Raw genomic sequence first — 17,124 nt, 5'->3', positions numbered from 1 at the left:
GAGGGTGGGAGGGAGGCTCACGAGGGAGGGAATATGGAGATATGTGTATAAATACAGCTGATTCACTTTGTTGTACAGTGGAAACTGGCACAACAGTGTAAAGCCATTATACTTCAATAGAGATGGAAAAAAAAAAACCCTCCAAGTTAAAAAATAATTAATTAATTAATTAATAATAATAATTAAAAAAAAAAACCAAAGAGAGGCAGTGCGTACTACATTATGATATACCTTCTACGTACTGAGCTGAACACAGGCTCATCCATTTCTCAACCATAATTTATTTTTCTGTTAACCACAATTTCCTTAAATATCGATTTGTTTATATTGAGTTTTTTAAGGTGCCTCAAATCCTTCAGCAATTGAAACAGATTCTTGGTGTACCCAGTACTTAGCATGATGTCAGGCATGTAGAAAACACTGGATGACTTGGTTGAATGAATCTTTCAATTGTGAAAATTCATTTGAAGAATTTAAATTTCCTCTACTCTGAAACACACTGTTTTATGCACTCAGGAATAAGAGGGTCAAACAGCTCCTAAGAAATATAACAAAATTAACACTTTTACCTTACTCTGAGTACATATCATAGTTATGGCTAGTTCGTCACTATTTAATAAGCTAGCGATCTAGAAATGAACATAGGGTAACAGATCTAGAGTATCTTATTTTGATTTGATGCTTCTAAAATTACTTACAGATTACAAAAGTTAAATGAGTATATTAACTCTTAAAGTTAAAATCTTTAGGCATCTTATCTCTTGAAGGTCTTCAATATTTAGCAAAGCACTTTGTTCCACAATTCTTTTTGGTATTGGACTTGAAATACTTTGATATACCTTTTCTCTTTGCACTCATTAGTGAACTTTTCCCTTCTAAAGAGAGCAAGTAAATCACCAGAAAACCCACTGTTAACAGCCTAGAAAACTTCCCAGATTGAATGAATGATAGAATTTGGAAGCGCAGTAAAGATAATGCTCACGCTTATATACCTTCATGACTCTCTTTCTCTTCCTTTTTCTATATTGCCTATTTTTAATGAGATTTAGTCAATATCCCCATAGTCTCTCTCCCTAAACTTACAAGATCTACACCACCGATTTTTTCATAATATTTCCATTCCAAGAAGGCAGAAGTAGCAGTAGAATCAATTAATTAGCTGAACACAACTTGTTTCTTTCCGTAATGCTCCTCAAATTTTAACACATAACTAAATACATGTTTTTGTCCTGGTCATCTATTCATTCATCTCAATTGTGATACTGGTCACTTGAAAGGAGAACTATAGCTTATTTATCTCCTTCAGCCTCTTCACACCATGTTACGAATTCTCATCAAGTATTTCTTGATATTGAGGGTATTAAGAGAAGACCTAAATTCAGATAAACAATCCCAAACGAGGTCTCCTGCTATGAGAAAAGGAGTCTCTGGAGAGAAAAACAAATTGCTTATACTTATGAGGTAAATTAACTTGTCCAGATTAATATAAATACATAAGAAGTAAGTTACTAAATGGTAACTTGCACCCTAAAATAATTAACATCACATGAATGAATGATTTAATCTGAGTTCTTCATCACAAAATAAAAGGCACTAATCCTTACAACCTGCCTGAAGAATCAAGCTAAAGGGGAGAATTAGGTATAAATATCCATGGCTTCTGATTCACAATCCTGTTTTGTTAGCTGACCTCACGGAGTTTTCTAAAACAGCATATTGAAGATAATTTTAATACCAAATAGCTGGAGCATTATTTACTATATCTGATCCAAAATAAAGTCATTAAAAACAAAACTTCTTGCTTAACTCTGCACAGTACTATCCAGCAATAGTAGAAGGAAGTAGAAAAGAAAGTCTTAAATTGTCTTTAGTCTCTAGGAATTGACCATCTAAAAGAGACAACAGTGTAAAACACAGGCAAGCAACTGAATAAACAAACATACGAATAAGCAAAAAGCTCTCTGTTCCATAAAACTATAGCTCTGTGTCAAAACATCAAGTTCTTAAATCTAGAAAGCATCCAATAACGTTTTCTGAGGGGAACAAGTAGAGGGTTAGGCGTAGAAATCTCTACGTAACTGAGGTGGAGCTCTAGGTGATTCATTTGAGTGACTATCTGAAGAAAACTGATAGTGGAAAAATAAATAAAACCTAAGGCTTTTTGAACATCAGAATAGTATGATTAAGCCTCAGAGCACAAGCAGACAGGGAGGCAAAGGAATATCCAAGACTCGAGGGAAGTGTATTACAAAAGTGGAATTATAATAGATGTGATTTTAATGAGTAATGATATACATGAGCAGTACTTAAAGTTACAAGTCACAAATCTGTAGATAGGATAGGATTTTAATAACTGATTAAAAGTTTTAAGTTCTCATTATTCCAATTTCCCTGCTATTTTGAATGAAATAAATTCCTAAGTTCTTTAAAATCCAGTGAAACAGTTCCAGCTTGTGAAGATAAGATTTTTAGGCAACAAAAATCAACTGTATCAAACTTTTCCCAAAGACTGGCTCAAAAAGCAGCTCATCATCATTGGTCTCTAGTTTAAAAATGTACTTTTTTTTTCTTTAAAGTATTATAAATAAGTCGTCTTCACAGTAATGAGCATAAATAGATCATACTTATTCATAGATTATTCATTAATAATCAAGCCATGAATATTTATTGTTTATTCTGGGGATGCAGCCTACAAGCCATAATGACTGTCAACTCAGCTGTCACGTCAAGGGGCCAACAGCAACCAGCAGGCAAAACCCCAGTATCGCCCACCCTCAAAAAAGTCTCTCTCCCTGTTATTTAAACTTTTTATGTTCTTACTGGGAACAATGACTATGCTTAAAGGAATGCTATCAAGATTTATGGTTTTACTGGCTGAAATACTCCTGTGAAATATGGAAAACTTAAATTTATGCATGTACTTTTGTGATTATTTAAACAGCCCCAGGGCAACTAAATGGCTGAATTGAAAAAATGGAAGAGAAATTGCTGGTGAGAAAGTAGATGGGAGCTTTAACCTCGTAAAAGATCTTTATCCATTACACGTCTAAAATTTTAAAAAGAGCATTGTGAAGTTTTCTTTTCACAACTTAGGTTTCTGTTCATGCACCAGAAGGAGCACAAAAAGAGAGTTTTTAAAAACTGATTTAATATTATCTTTACATTTTACTCATTATACCTTGGTTATATGCAACATTTTGCCAAAGAAACTGGACTACAGCCATTCATTACCGATGTTTTCTTTAGTTGCCTCCCTGTTATTTTATTTATAAAAATATAGGAAGGATGTGTTTAAATGTTTATTCTTATATCTTTATCTTTTCTGTAGCAGGAACTATATTATCTATCTCTTCACATAGTCCACAATACTCACCATAATGCCTTACACACCGAGAGTGAAAACAAACAATAAGTTCCTAATAGTGGGACACACTGAAAAGAGTTTTGAGGGAAATTAAAATACCCAAAAGTCCTTATAATGTAAAATAATGCTTACTGATACCAATGGTTCTATCTGCCCTCACAGTCAGCCTTGGTTTACGATCTATAGTGCCCGCTCTAAATACCCACAGTCATCATTAGCTTCAGTTCTTCGTGGTCCCATTAATAGCAAGGAAAATTTGCCAATGAAGTGTGTGTGTCTGCAGCAAAAGGAAGTAGAAAGGACTAAGCTTGTGTTCCAATGGAGAACTGTCAAAGAGCCAGAAATTTTCAAAATGTGGATTCTATAAAAATTTACCAAAATCACACTGCCAAAAAAGAAATGCCTTATTTTTCTACTATATATATATATATTAGATATACCTCCTCTTAAGCAAATTTACATAATAAAAAAGAATTTTGGACCCATAGCATGTTATAAAATCTTTAGACTCTGACCCACAATCCCATCATGTTTTATCTAAGAACCCCTTCCCCTGGCTGTACTTCTGGCAGGAAAGAAAGAAACAGTGCATCCACGGTTTCAACACATGCTATAAGCCACTACTGCCTGTGTTCATTTTTTAACTTTGATGCATAAACTATCAATATTAGCATTTTGAACACATTGGTACTATTTCAAACATGACTTCATCTGAATCTAACGGTATCAAATATTTATTTCTGGAACTGCATCTTTATTTTTATACTCTAAGTCAAGGGGAACAAAGCTCAAATACAGATTTCTAATTCATAAACCACTGTTCAGGAATGTATCCACTGGGGATGTGTGTAGGGAGAGCTGTAGTTCACTTTAACTTCTACAAACAGGATAGGCGATTATTCGTTAATCAAAAATAACAGGTAATTTCCCCAAAGTGTCTACTTCTTCATTATTTAACTTAATGAAATGGATTACACTGTAACATACCACGAGAATAACCATCATCAAGGTTAAGAGAAAAACACCTGTTTGTATCACAAGAAAAATGACTACGGTGTTACTAAATGAATATGCGTTCCTGCAAGCTTTCAAATGTTTAACAGGTGACATTTAATAGTAAGAAAACTAAATGCTTAAATAGAAAGGAACAGAAACACCTGGGCAGGTCTGCAAGTGTGGTCGCCTATTTAACATGCAATTGCATTTTCAACATAATTAGTTTAAATGAGCTTCTAAATCTGGGTGATGTATTGCACATGTAATTAAGATTTAATTAAAAATGTTCTATAATAAATTGTTTTCCATTTCTGACAAATCACATTAGAGAGGTAGATTTTGATTTGGAAATAGTTTTTAAAATGGGCTAATCATCTGTGCTGAAAATATGAGAAAGAGAAAAAAGGAGCTCTGTTGAAAGTTATTTGGGATTTAAAAAATATGAGCTAAAGGGCATAATTTCCCTCCATTTTATGAAGTCTAGCTGAAGAGGATGGTGAAACTAACTTATCCACTTTTGTAAGCAGAAGCATTCTGAACATGATACGCAAAACAGATTTCACTTTGATTTCTGCAAAGTACGTGGTATATAATTTCAAACTTTTCTTATGGAAACTACTACATAATAAGCACAGGCTGCTGGTGAAATAACCTCAAAGAGGCTTGGCACTAACCTGCTAAATCCTGCAACAGAGATGAAGCCCCTGTTGCCAGTCCAAGATAAATTAAGCCACTGGACGAGAGTGCAGCGAGGCTGCAGAAATTCCAGAGAGGTGTCATTTAGTTTTGCCCAGTACGGTTGCAGATTGAGGTGGATGTACTGCAGGGGATCACAGCAATGCTGGTTCAGTAGTTTGCAAGTCTGTGCTAATCTACACAGGTCTGGTAGCGTAAGATGATTCAGAATCAGTTGAATAAGCTACATAAAACAGAGAAACCGAGATCACCCAGAATGAAAAAACAGTATCACTTTATGAAGCATATATGATCTAATAAAGAACAATAGTATCATACATTTTAGAACAATATTTTCACATACTAAATAAATCAACATTCAACAGAATTATCCAAATCAGTAGTAACATACACACATAAGGCTATATATATTACATTTCAAGAATGTTCAAAGTATATTCAATTCAAGTCAACATTTTTTTTTTTACAATGCAAAGATATATTTTGGTAATCTAGTGAATAATACAATTTTTCACGGACTTAACATTTACTAAACATCGACCACACATCAAACATGAGAAGAGCTCCCACTTTCAGGGTTTTCAGAGTCCAGCAGGGGTTGGTAAGTACAATGATATGTTTTCATAGCTTTGATAGAAGCACAGACTGCTACTAGAACCTGACACAAGACACAGGCCTAACCACAGTGAAAGCGGACTTGGACCAGGGAGGCGCAGCTTTAAAGAGTGAGAGGCAAGTTAGCGGTAAGGAATGGGTCACAGAGAGCCTCACAGAGGAGGCTGGATTTATTCCAAAAGCAATGAGGGATTTTGAAGGGATTTAAACTGCAGAGTGACAAGTCAGATTTGTGTTTTAGAAAGGTCATTGCAGGAAGGGAAACCAGCCACAGGGCTCACTGCAGAATTCCAGGGAAGAGGAATCAAGAGCCCGTTTAGGGCAACTGGCAGTGAAGATGGAGCAGCTAACAGATACAAAAAAGTATTAAGGAGGAAGAATCAAAAAGATTTTTATCTCTAATTTAAATAATTCCTTTGAACTAATTCAAGATTGGTTCTTCCTTAATGGTAAACAGTCAGGGGCTTCTAAACTAATTTTCAAAGAATCACTGCTAAATAGCCTATTCTGAACCAAGAAACACTAAGAAAAAAAAAATCAAGTATTTGCTACATGGTAAAAAAATCTTTAGACAAGAGAAGGTTGAGTTTCTTACTTAATGCAGTGTATCTAGTTATACTTTTTGATTTGCAATTACGCCCTTTAACCTAAACGCTCTTCATCAATGTATGTAACTATGCAGGCCCAGTATTAAATTCCGGTCAGAATAACACTGCTTAAGGCCAAAATATGACAAAGTAAAGAGTGACAACAGCATATCTACAATAAGCTTAAAGAGTACGTACAAAATATGCGCACTGCTGACCAATATCTATATTGAGCATAAGAAGGCTTGGCGTGTTTTTGCTATTTATTAACATTTGAACAGGGCTTTTGAAAAATAACATTAAGGTGTGTGTGTATGTGTTATAAAAACAGGAAGGTACAAGGAAATTAAAAATTAGTCTAAAATCTCATCATCCAGATGACATGCAAATTGTCAACAAGCAAAATGTTATACAAATAATAAAAGAATTCAGATAAAATATTAGAAAATCCAAATATTGAAGGCAGGTAGAAAATGAGAAGGTTTTCCTTCTCCCACCTCAAATCTAATAATTCCTCTACCCCTCGGTAAACAGTGCTAACAGTTCTTCTGATCTCTCCCAGATAAATATGTATGAAATTCTATTCTTGGATTTGCACTAAAAGAATGATACTTTATACACTGTTGGGCACCTTGCTTTTCTCATTGAATGATGTATCTTGTAGATATTTCTATATCTGCACATACAAATCCACCCCATTCCACTTTATAGATGACACACTAATTCAACTAATTTCTCATTGATGTATTTCCTGCTTTTTTCCCTACTGCAAATAACACTGCAATATCATTGTGTGTATGTATGTATGTATATCTTGGCAAATTTTGCAAATATATCTTAGGGTAAATTTCATGCATTTAAAAGTTTTGATATAAACACAAAATTGCCCTTCAGAATGTTGTCATCAATTTACCACAAACAGTGTATAAAAGTACCCATTCACTCATAACCTAGACAGCACTGGTATCAATATTTTAAAGGCTGCTATTCTGAAAGGCAGGAAAAGGAAAAAAAATAAAACAGAAAAAAGAAATAGTATGGGACTTGTCTTGGAGTTTTATTTGTTTCATTTTTGTTTTTGTTTTATTTTGCATGGCTTGTGGGATCTTAGTTCCCACAATCAGGGGACTAACCTGAATGAACCCCTGCCCTGGGCAGTGAAAGTACAGAGTCCTATCTACTGGACTGCCAGGGAATTCCCTGTTTGTTTTGTTTTTAACTGCACAAATGTAATCCTTTGCCAAGGGAGTTGCCAATGTTCCCTTCTTTCCTGTTGGTCTGTTTCTACACTCTATTCTGTTCCATTTATTTCTCCCATATCAATAACCTTCTGGGTCAAATAAATAACTTTTGTTCTGACTTTTTAAAAGTTTAGGTGTGGGAATGCACTGGATTGTTTGGTTGCAAATGAGAATCTGTCTTCATTGTTGGCCCACAAATATCAGTACCGTGGCTTCATCATAAGCTTTTTTATCTGGTGTGACTAGTGTTCCCTCCATTACTCTTCTTCTCCAGAGTTTTCCTGAGTATTTCCATAGTTTTTAGGTGAACTTTTCTATTAAAAAACAAACAACAAATTATGTTTGCATCTTACCTGGAAGTTCACTGAACACATAGATTACTTCAAGGAAAACTGACATCTTTATTGTGTCTTCCTACTCAAGCGCATGGCATGATTTATCATTTAATGATCTTTTTTGATGCTAGAGTTCCTAAAGCTACTGATTTTTAACTATTAACTTTGTAACGTGCCGACTTACTGTTCCAAATAGTTTCTGGTCTATTCTCCTGAGTATTCTAATACATAATCATATTGTCTCCAAATGATGATAATTTTACAACCTTCTTTCCCAAAATCATGCCCCTTATTTCTTTCTCCCATCTTCCAGCACTGGATGGTTAAATCCAGAATCATGTTAAATAACATTGTTGTCTTGTTCCTGACTTCAATTTGTATGTGAGCCATAAATGTGAGGTACATACCTAATTTTAAAATTTTTACTCTAACTACAATTTTTTTTAAATAAATTTATTTCTACTTATTTATTTATTTGTTTATTTATTGGCTGTGTTGGGTCTTCGTTGCTGCACATGGGCTTTCTGTAGTTGTGGCTAGCGGGGGGCTACTCTTCATTGTGGTGCACAGACTTCTCATTGCAGTGGCTTCTCTTGTTATGGAGCTCCAGTAGTTGCGGCACACAGGCTCAATAACTGTGGCACACGGGCTTAGCTGCTCCGCAGCATGTGGGATCTTCCTGGAGCAGGGCTTGAACCTGTGTCCCCTGCATTGGCAGGCAGATTCTTAACCACTGCGCCACCTAGGAAGTCCACTACAATTTTTTAGAAGTCAAAAGACTCAGTACAGTACTGTATACTTGAAAGTTGCTTAGAGTTGATCTTAAGCATTCTCACCACACGCACACACTCACACAAAAGAGTTAACAGTGTGAGGTGATATATGTGTCAATTATCTTGATCTTGGTAATCACTACACAATGTATATCAAATTATGTTGTACACTTTAAATATATACAATTACATTTGTCAGTTATTCCTCAATGAAGTTAAAATAATAAATTCAAAAGAAATAGGTGATATTAATTTTAATATATTTTATTTGATGAGATATATTAAAATGATCACCTCAACATACGTTCGACATAAAAATTATTAGTGAGATACTTTCTTTTTTGTCATATTAAATCTTTGGAATCCTGTGTGTATTTTACACTTTCAGCTCATTTCAATTCAGATTAGACATAAAGTGCTCTACAGTACATGTGGCTAGTGGTTACCACACTGAACAACACATTTCCAGTGTTTGATAATTAAATAATGATGTTAGCTTTTGGTTACTGATATTTGGTAGTAGATAATTCGTAGATAGCCTAATAAGGTATTTGCTTTTTAACAGACACTGATAAAAATTTGGATATCTATCCAGCTGCCATTTGTCAACCAATTTTGCACATCTACTGAGATGATCGTAGGATTTTCCTCCTTTGACTATGTTAGTATTTTATAGTGCTGTAATATTATCATATAGATTCTCTAATACCTAAACACCCTTGAATTCCAGGAATACATCCTGAATGATTTTTTGCATTATATTTTAAAATAATTCTACTCACTATATTTTGTTTGCAGAAGTAAAATTAGTCTGTAACTTTATTTTTATGTGCTATAGCGCTTTATCAGCTTTACTAAGAAGTTAAAAACCTTCCTTCTTCTTTGTGCTATGAAAGAGTTTAAATAACATGGGATTTGATTGCTTCCTAAATGTTTGGAAGAACCTATGAGCCATCTGGGCTTGGCAACAGTGGGTCCTTAAATATTTGTAGAATGAATTAAACTTCTGTTGTTTTAACTACATTATTAAAAGTTATTTCAGTAAAATTTTTAAGCAGTTAGTGCAAACAGGCATTAAAAGTTAAATATATCCCTGTATTAGAGGATAAATAATTTACTTTTTTCCAGATGATTTGTAATTTAAATAAATCCCAGCAATTGCTGGCATCATTCCAAACAAAAGTCACCAATATTAAAAGAGGTATATTGTGTGAAAACATTTTATGATCCTTAATATTATATTTTAAGCAAATACCAAAATAGAAAAAGAATAATAAAGTTATTGAGACCAGGACATTGGTATGTGAAAAAGCACTTTTGGATTTTGATTGAGCAAAAAAATAACAGGTTTTAGGCCTACAAGATAATACCCATTAATCATTACCCATCTAGTATCCAGTGTCTGTCAAAAGATGTTTTTATATGCAGGGATCCCTGCCTGAAGTACCATTTGACACTGTGCTGAAAGCAGGATGTGATGTGTAGCGAAGGACTCTCAAAACACAGCTGATTTGCCCTCAAAACACTCTACTCATAATACAATTATTTTCAACTATGGAAACATTATATCACTTGAGATATTTAAATGTGGGGTTTTTTTTTCCTTTAAATAACTTGGATTACCTATAATTTGGGTAACTTTTTAAAAAAGAGTTTCTCTTTTTACTCACTGTGAGACCATTCAGTGTTTTGGAGCATTAACTCTTTATGCACTGTACTGTTTTCATCATGGCTAATTAATGTCCTTCAGGACGACTGATTCTCTCTCTCAGTTTCTCCTATGTGATTTTGTTGTTATTGATTAAACCCCCTGCATGTACCGGGAGCTTTTAGTCTCTAGGGGCTCCTTTCCTACAGCATAAAAGCAAACTGAAATCTCTCCCAGCTTGCATCACAAACAGAAACCTTCCCACCCTGCTGCATCTTCTGCCACTCGTCTTTTCTCCTTTTAAAAGATAAATTAGAACAAATAGTACCTATAATAATTTCACTCTCCCCCAGTTTGATATGCCTTTTTGAGTGTGACATGAAGGGGTAAAGTGTTAGGATGCCAAGTATTATTCACTATTGGTGGACAGTCTTGCCCATGACTAGTGTATATTAAAAGAAGTATTTTTCTGCTTAAGCTCAGAGAGCGAACGCTTTTTGTCTCTGCTTCTTCCCCTCTCCTTGAAGCCTTAACCAGATATGGTAAGGTTTTTCTCATCTCACCCTATGGTCATAGTTCCATTGAACTGACAATGTAAAGGAGTATCAGAGATCTCCCGATAACCAAAACCTGTAGGCACTTGTCACTGAGCTCTCTGCATTGGTGTTCTCTTTACCTCTTTAGCTTCCTATCGTTGCTTTTAAGACACTCTCATCTTTGTCCCAAGTGCCTTTTCTGACTTGTCTTCCTTTACTGGACTCTTACATGCTCGTAATCCCAGAATTCTATTCTTGGCCCTTTATTCATACCCTCAGAGTCTTCCTGGTCAGTTTCATCTACCGTGGTGGCCCTCTCCTCTTCTGAGAAGACTCACACAAATGTAAATTCAGACCTTCCTCCTGAGTTTAAAACTCAAATAGCAACTGCCTACTGTCCTCAATCAGAGAAGCTGGCTTTGATGAATCACAGGCACCCTTCCCACCTTCACCCACTGGTTTATGATGAATGGCATAGCCACCTACCAGGTCACTAAAACCAGAAGCCTAACGGTCACAGTGATGTTCTACTTCATGTCCACATTCACTAGTCACTTTGACTACCTCCTGCATCTCTGGAATACTTCTCCAACTCACCTCCTTTCCGCACCTGCCAATACCCAGGGCTTCAACATTTCTTGCCTAAATTACTGCAGTAGCTCCCTCACTGATACCCCTACTACCCACCCTGGCCTCCTTTTGGTCTCTTCTTCACTTACCAACAGAATAATCTAAGAAAGAAATCTCATTTTGTTATTCTTCTTTTAAAATAAATAAAATGAAACCTTCAATTCCCTACTGACGAAAGAAAAGGTTCACCATCTTTTTCATACTGTGGCACACACGAAAGACAAGATTTACATGAGGCTAAACACCTGGGCAATTATTCTAATTGTGGGCCGAAGCATGGGCAACAATGCCTGCATTTTATGGATAATTCCTGGAATGCTAGCCATTACTCCACATCTTTTTCTCGCACTCAAAAAAGCATATGAAGAATTAAGAGAACACAAGAAAATGAGTGTGAAATTATTATAGGTGTAATCTTGGGTTTGTTCTAATTTTTTACCAAAAGTAAATGATTTATAAAATCTAAGATATCTACAACTCCCCTCAACTGATTCTGCTGCGTACAGCAGAGACACAGCACCCTAAGGACCACTGGCTGAAGAAATAAAATGCAGACCTCTCAGGAAAACCCACAGAGCCCTCTACAGCGTGGCAGGGTGGACTAGGCACTGCCAGAGCTGGATGTCCCAAGCACTGTCTTCTGTGTGGATGGTGGCCTGTGTAGCGATACACTGAGGCAAGCCTGAGCCTGTATCCACGTTCATCTCTTGCAGCTTCTGCTATCAAATCTTATTTCAGCCACAGTGAAATACTGGAGTTCCCAAACAGGTCACACAGTTTCACTTCTCGCCTTGGGACACTCTTGTCCCTCTGCCTGAAGTTCCCCTCAGTTATTCATTTGAATGTGATATGTTAAGCATTTATCAAGCCTGAATAAAATTCAACAAACTCTTTACATTTGCTGAGTTTAAGGTTCTATACTGTAGTTTTAGGAAATGGGTAGGAATCAAGGAAGTGAATGAGTTTCCCCCAGATGAACTGCTCCCACTGCTGCCAAGACAGACCCTCCCTGAAGCCCCCCGGGAACAACACTGGCAACATCCCATGCTCTTCTCTCCCAGCTCAACTCCTCCTCCACCCTTCCTCCCTCTTCCCTCTAAGGGCCGGGGGTCTTGTCCAATCTATGGAGCTTCCTTCCATAACACAAGACTTGACCTAGAAGGCCTGGTTTGGATCCTGGTCCCATGGCTTACTGACTGAATTATCTCGGATCCTTAGATTCATCTTTATTTGGCAGCTTTAGCTACGTCACAGGATGTACCATAGCGTTTGAACTGTGGAATGTTGAACAGGCATTATAGTTACCGTTAGGCAGTCGACAGGCTATCTTACTGTTTTGCATTCAAGTTAAGCCACTTGCATTATCACAATGAAACCTGAAATACCCACCAGTTTGGAAGGGGGATATAGTTGAACTGGTTAAAGTTTGAGTTTATCAAATTTTCTTTAAAAGATCTGATTACATTATTTTTAACCACACACAGCTCTTCTCAGCAGGAGACAGAAATACCTGGTCCCACCTCCACCCCAAGGGGTGTGCTAATGGCATTTGATGCCTGGGAGCCAGGAGTGCTAAATCTTCCCTGGAAACGCCCCCGTGGGTCACACTGAAAGTAAGACTTTAGGTGAAGGCACTCTGTACCTGCCTCAACCAAAAATCACAGCCACTTAGAAGAATACAGAATGGAATTAGTATAGGAGAGTACATGACACTTGGAGAAACCATGCACTATTAAACAGAATAAGACTTCCTCTCACAATCTTATTAATACTCTTATTTTTCAATAGCAAATCATATTTAACGTAAGTCTCAAGTTAAGCGCATACTGCCCATATTTACACTGTATAATTATGAATTCGAGTGTAATTTATTATTGCTTTACGTATTTTGGTTATTGTTAATCCATGATAAATTAACACACATTTAATAGTTTATTCAGAATCACGAAAGTCAATCCACAACAAAAGTGGCGAAGTTACTGAACACTGTTTTGTCTAGTTTTCCCAAAGTCAAAATACACAATACATCAGGTCATGTATACCTTGCTAATGCTCCAATTTCTCTGACATCTAGCAAAATAAATATTAATATCTAAACATTTTTAAAATGATAGTATGTCTAATATTGCTACTAAATATCTTTGGCTTACCTCATAAGGTAGTTTATCAAAATATCCATTATTCGGTCCTTCCCTGAGGGCAGTACTGCTAAACTTTTTGTTCAGACTGTCCATTCCACAACCATCCTTTTCTTCACAGTCATCTTCTTCTAGATCATTCATGTCAATAAGTGAAGTCTTGAGAGAAAGCAATGGCTTATCCTTCATACCATGTAATACAACTGCATCTAATTCAGTGTAATAATCCAGAAGAGAACTATTTACTTCCAGCCGTATAAGATTTGTGGGAAAATTTATCTGCTTAATGCAAGGTTTAAACTGGCGAGCCTGGGAAGCATTCACCTTCGTAGGTTTCTCTGACCAAAGTATCTCCCATCTGCCAAAGAAAGAAACTTCCCTATAAGACAGTTTAGAATGAGATTTACTGTTACCTTCATGTTAGAGGCCCAGCCCAATACCATACAGTGTGAAGCAAAAGCATTAAACAAGGTGGAATCAAACCAAGAATTGTTTCCAGGACATGAAAAAAATTTAAAACCTAAACGCCATAGACGCTATTACTTAAAATATTTTTACTAAATTATTTTTACAACTCCCTAGAAAGTTCTTTTTAGCAGATTTTATGTTGGTGAGTTAAAAACTGGAATGGGTAGTCAGAGGTACATGAACAACATTCAGTTCTACAGAAAAAGTAAACTCCAAGCATTAAAGCCCACAGTAGAAAGCACTCCTGCATGCACGCCCTAAACCAACTGTGCAAACTAAACTGATCACCTTGCCTCACGAGGGTCTCCTTTTCTGTTTCTGCCACTGGCATCATACAAATTCAAAACTTTCATTGTCCTTTATTTTCTTTTATCTAGTCATTAAGTTTTATCAAAGTTTTCATGAAAAGGGCATATATGAGATAATATATTGGAGAGGAAAAAAATTTGAAATTTTTTTTTGAAAAAAATTGTCTCATATATGCCCTTCTCCTAAATTCCCATCATGGTCATCTTTTAGTCATCCTTGTGTCCTCAGTACCTAGCAAGTAGCTGACACATAACAGGTGAATAACATTTTCTCCTAGTCCTTCAAAATGAACTTCCATGTTTCAGCCAGGTTAATCATTACTTTCCAGAAAATAAACTTATTTCCACACAAAGGTGTTTGCTCATGTTGTCTCTCCTCCCAATGAAATGCCTAACCTACAATTAAATGCCCATCTTTTGTTTAAGGCCAAACTCATATTCCATGTCTTTATATAGGTCTTCTTATAGAATTATTTTCCAAAATTATTTAAAGATTCTTCACAACATAGCATCATTAGATACATAAGAGTCCCACATATATGGCATAAATAACCATTTCTATAATATTGTTTGCTACTATATCAGAGAAAATTAAAAACACAGACAAAAATACTTCAGTAAATACTTCTCTATTTATTTACTTTAGCTAGCAGAACTTTTAAATAAAGATTTTATGTCAAAGATTAAGAACATGTTTAAGTCTCCCAATACATACTACAAACTGCTTTCAAAGAAGCTTATGCCAATAGTATATAAGAATGACCACTGGAAGCATTCTTTATTTTTAAAAATAATCTCTAACTTCACAGTGAGCCATATCTCTGTGACATAATTTATAATTCACTGACTCCTACTAACACTTAAAATGTTTTCATATGCTTATTAATCTTATCAATTTTTTTCCCCTTCAATACATTGTCAGTTCATTTCCTTGCCCCAGTGGCCTAGTAAGATCTAGGTAAAAACTGATTACAGCATGGCATTTAGGGAACTGAAATAGACAAAAGAATGTGAAACTCAGGGGAGAAATCTGAGCCAAAACCACAGAAGCCATCGACATACAAGCACCATAATGGTCTTTAGGCGAAGATGGGGACAAGAAAGGCATATAGCACCAATCTCGGGAGAAGGGAAGTTTGGTAATTTCTACCTTTAGGAATAAAAGCATAAGGCAGAAATTCAGTGGGGGTTCCAGTACACATATCACTAACCATAACAGTAGGGATTTTTACAGTTAACAGAATCCTTATAATCACCCCATATTTGCTAGATTTGCTACTTCTTTCCTGAAAACTAGGAATAAAGCCCATTAAGCATGTAAAGAGCCTGTGAGTATTTGTAGACAAACTGCAAGTAGGAAGGGAGAGACTGGTCCCTCTCTATAACTAATCTTGGGTGGCAGGGGAAGAGTTCTAAGGCACAGAGCCGATTGTGGCAGATTTCAGGAAAGCTAGCTGGGCACCTTCTCGCCTTCTGTGACAAGGGAGAAAAGCAACTTTGGAACGCCAGCCTTGACCTAAGAAGTGCCCCTAAATGCAAAAACCTTGAGGGTTCCTAACAATGTAATTGATTTGAACACTCTATGGGAAGTCCACACAGTTAATTGAGCTGGCCATACAGGAACACAAGTACGAAACATTTAAAACCACGTTCATGGGAAAATGCATTCCTAATTTTGGACAGTACATTTCCAAGAATCCTGAGGTAAAAGGAGAAAATTCAAACTTTGGCTTTGCTCAGCCTTTTGTTGCTGCTAGAAAATGACATCAGATGATGTTGGAGGGATGTCTCATGTTTAAGAAACAAGGACCACTCAGGACCCTGTGAAATAACTGCCTGTACTGGTTCGCAACACGTGTGGACTAAACCAGCCTATTTTATTGTTCTTCAATGAGAAGTTTTTATGAGGCTTAACAGAAACACTGAAAATGTAATATAGAAATCACCTCTCCAGGTCCTTTGCAATAAATAAAGACACGGACTAAACGTGTTCTTTAGGTATAGCTTTTTGACTTGCATTACAATGCATATTACATTATAAAGTTACAAATATAAGCTTAAGAACAAGCAATGATTACAGCAGAAATATTCTATTGTAATAATGTATTAATCTACTAAAGTCCTCTCTCTCTCTCTGCCTTGCAGAATGGACAAAGTTAAGGTGATGCTTCAAAATGACAATATTTCTAGCATGTTTAAATCTATACAGGTTAATGCTATTTTAGCCTCATTTTTGCTTCTGACTTTATATAGCATAAACATTATATATTTAGATATACATATATCATAAGTTTAAATATGATAGCATACTTAAAGTAGAACAAAATCAAATCTTATCGGTTTTTAGAAATATTTTTAAATGTCTAAATATAAAAAAAATTCAAGTATCATTAGTTTATTTATATTTTATTTTGATTCTTCTTGATAATCTAAGAAGCAACAAAGAAAAGCGATAAGAGATGAAAAAATTATTTTACAGGTCTGTGGTCCTTTGAATTAACATTAACTATGAGACCAAAAATTGATTTAGGGGTATCTGCATTAAAGTGAATTTTTGTTTAAAATTCAAATAGAACTAGAACATATTATTTTAAAGTTAGAAAGAGAAAGATATCTGCTTTACCCAACAAGAGCATATGCCAATATCTTTTTTAAAATTATAGTACTGTAAATACTATAGTATTAAAATATTGTATTGATTTACAATATTATATTAGTTTCAGGTGTACAACATTTCAGGCGATTCAATATTTTTATAGATTCTATCCCACTTAAGTAAGCACATCTAG

The 17,124-nt window shown here is 35.6% G+C and overlaps 1 protein-coding gene across 2 annotated transcripts in view; it reads right to left on the bottom strand.

Moving 5' to 3' along the window:
- Positions 1-17,124, bottom strand: part of FBXL4 (F-box and leucine rich repeat protein 4) — a 65,570-nt gene that overhangs the window by 27,163 nt on the left and 21,283 nt on the right. The window contains exons 3-4 of one of the 2 annotated variants that reach the window (XM_057739680.1): positions 13,572-13,938; positions 5,035-5,279 (exon numbers count right to left, since the gene is read on the bottom strand). In XM_057739680.1, coding sequence (XP_057595663.1) covers positions 5,035-5,279; positions 13,572-13,938 — 612 coding nt within the window. The remainder of the gene's footprint in view (positions 1-5,034; positions 5,280-13,571; positions 13,939-17,124) is intronic. The other variant, XM_057739681.1, reaches the window with a different exon arrangement.

This window comes from Hippopotamus amphibius, chromosome 6 (genome assembly GCF_030028045.1).
Source record: "Hippopotamus amphibius kiboko isolate mHipAmp2 chromosome 6, mHipAmp2.hap2, whole genome shotgun sequence".
In the NCBI taxonomy this organism is placed as follows: Eukaryota; Metazoa; Chordata; class Mammalia; order Artiodactyla; family Hippopotamidae; genus Hippopotamus; species Hippopotamus amphibius.
This window is presented reverse-complemented; position numbering and strand designations above follow the sequence as displayed.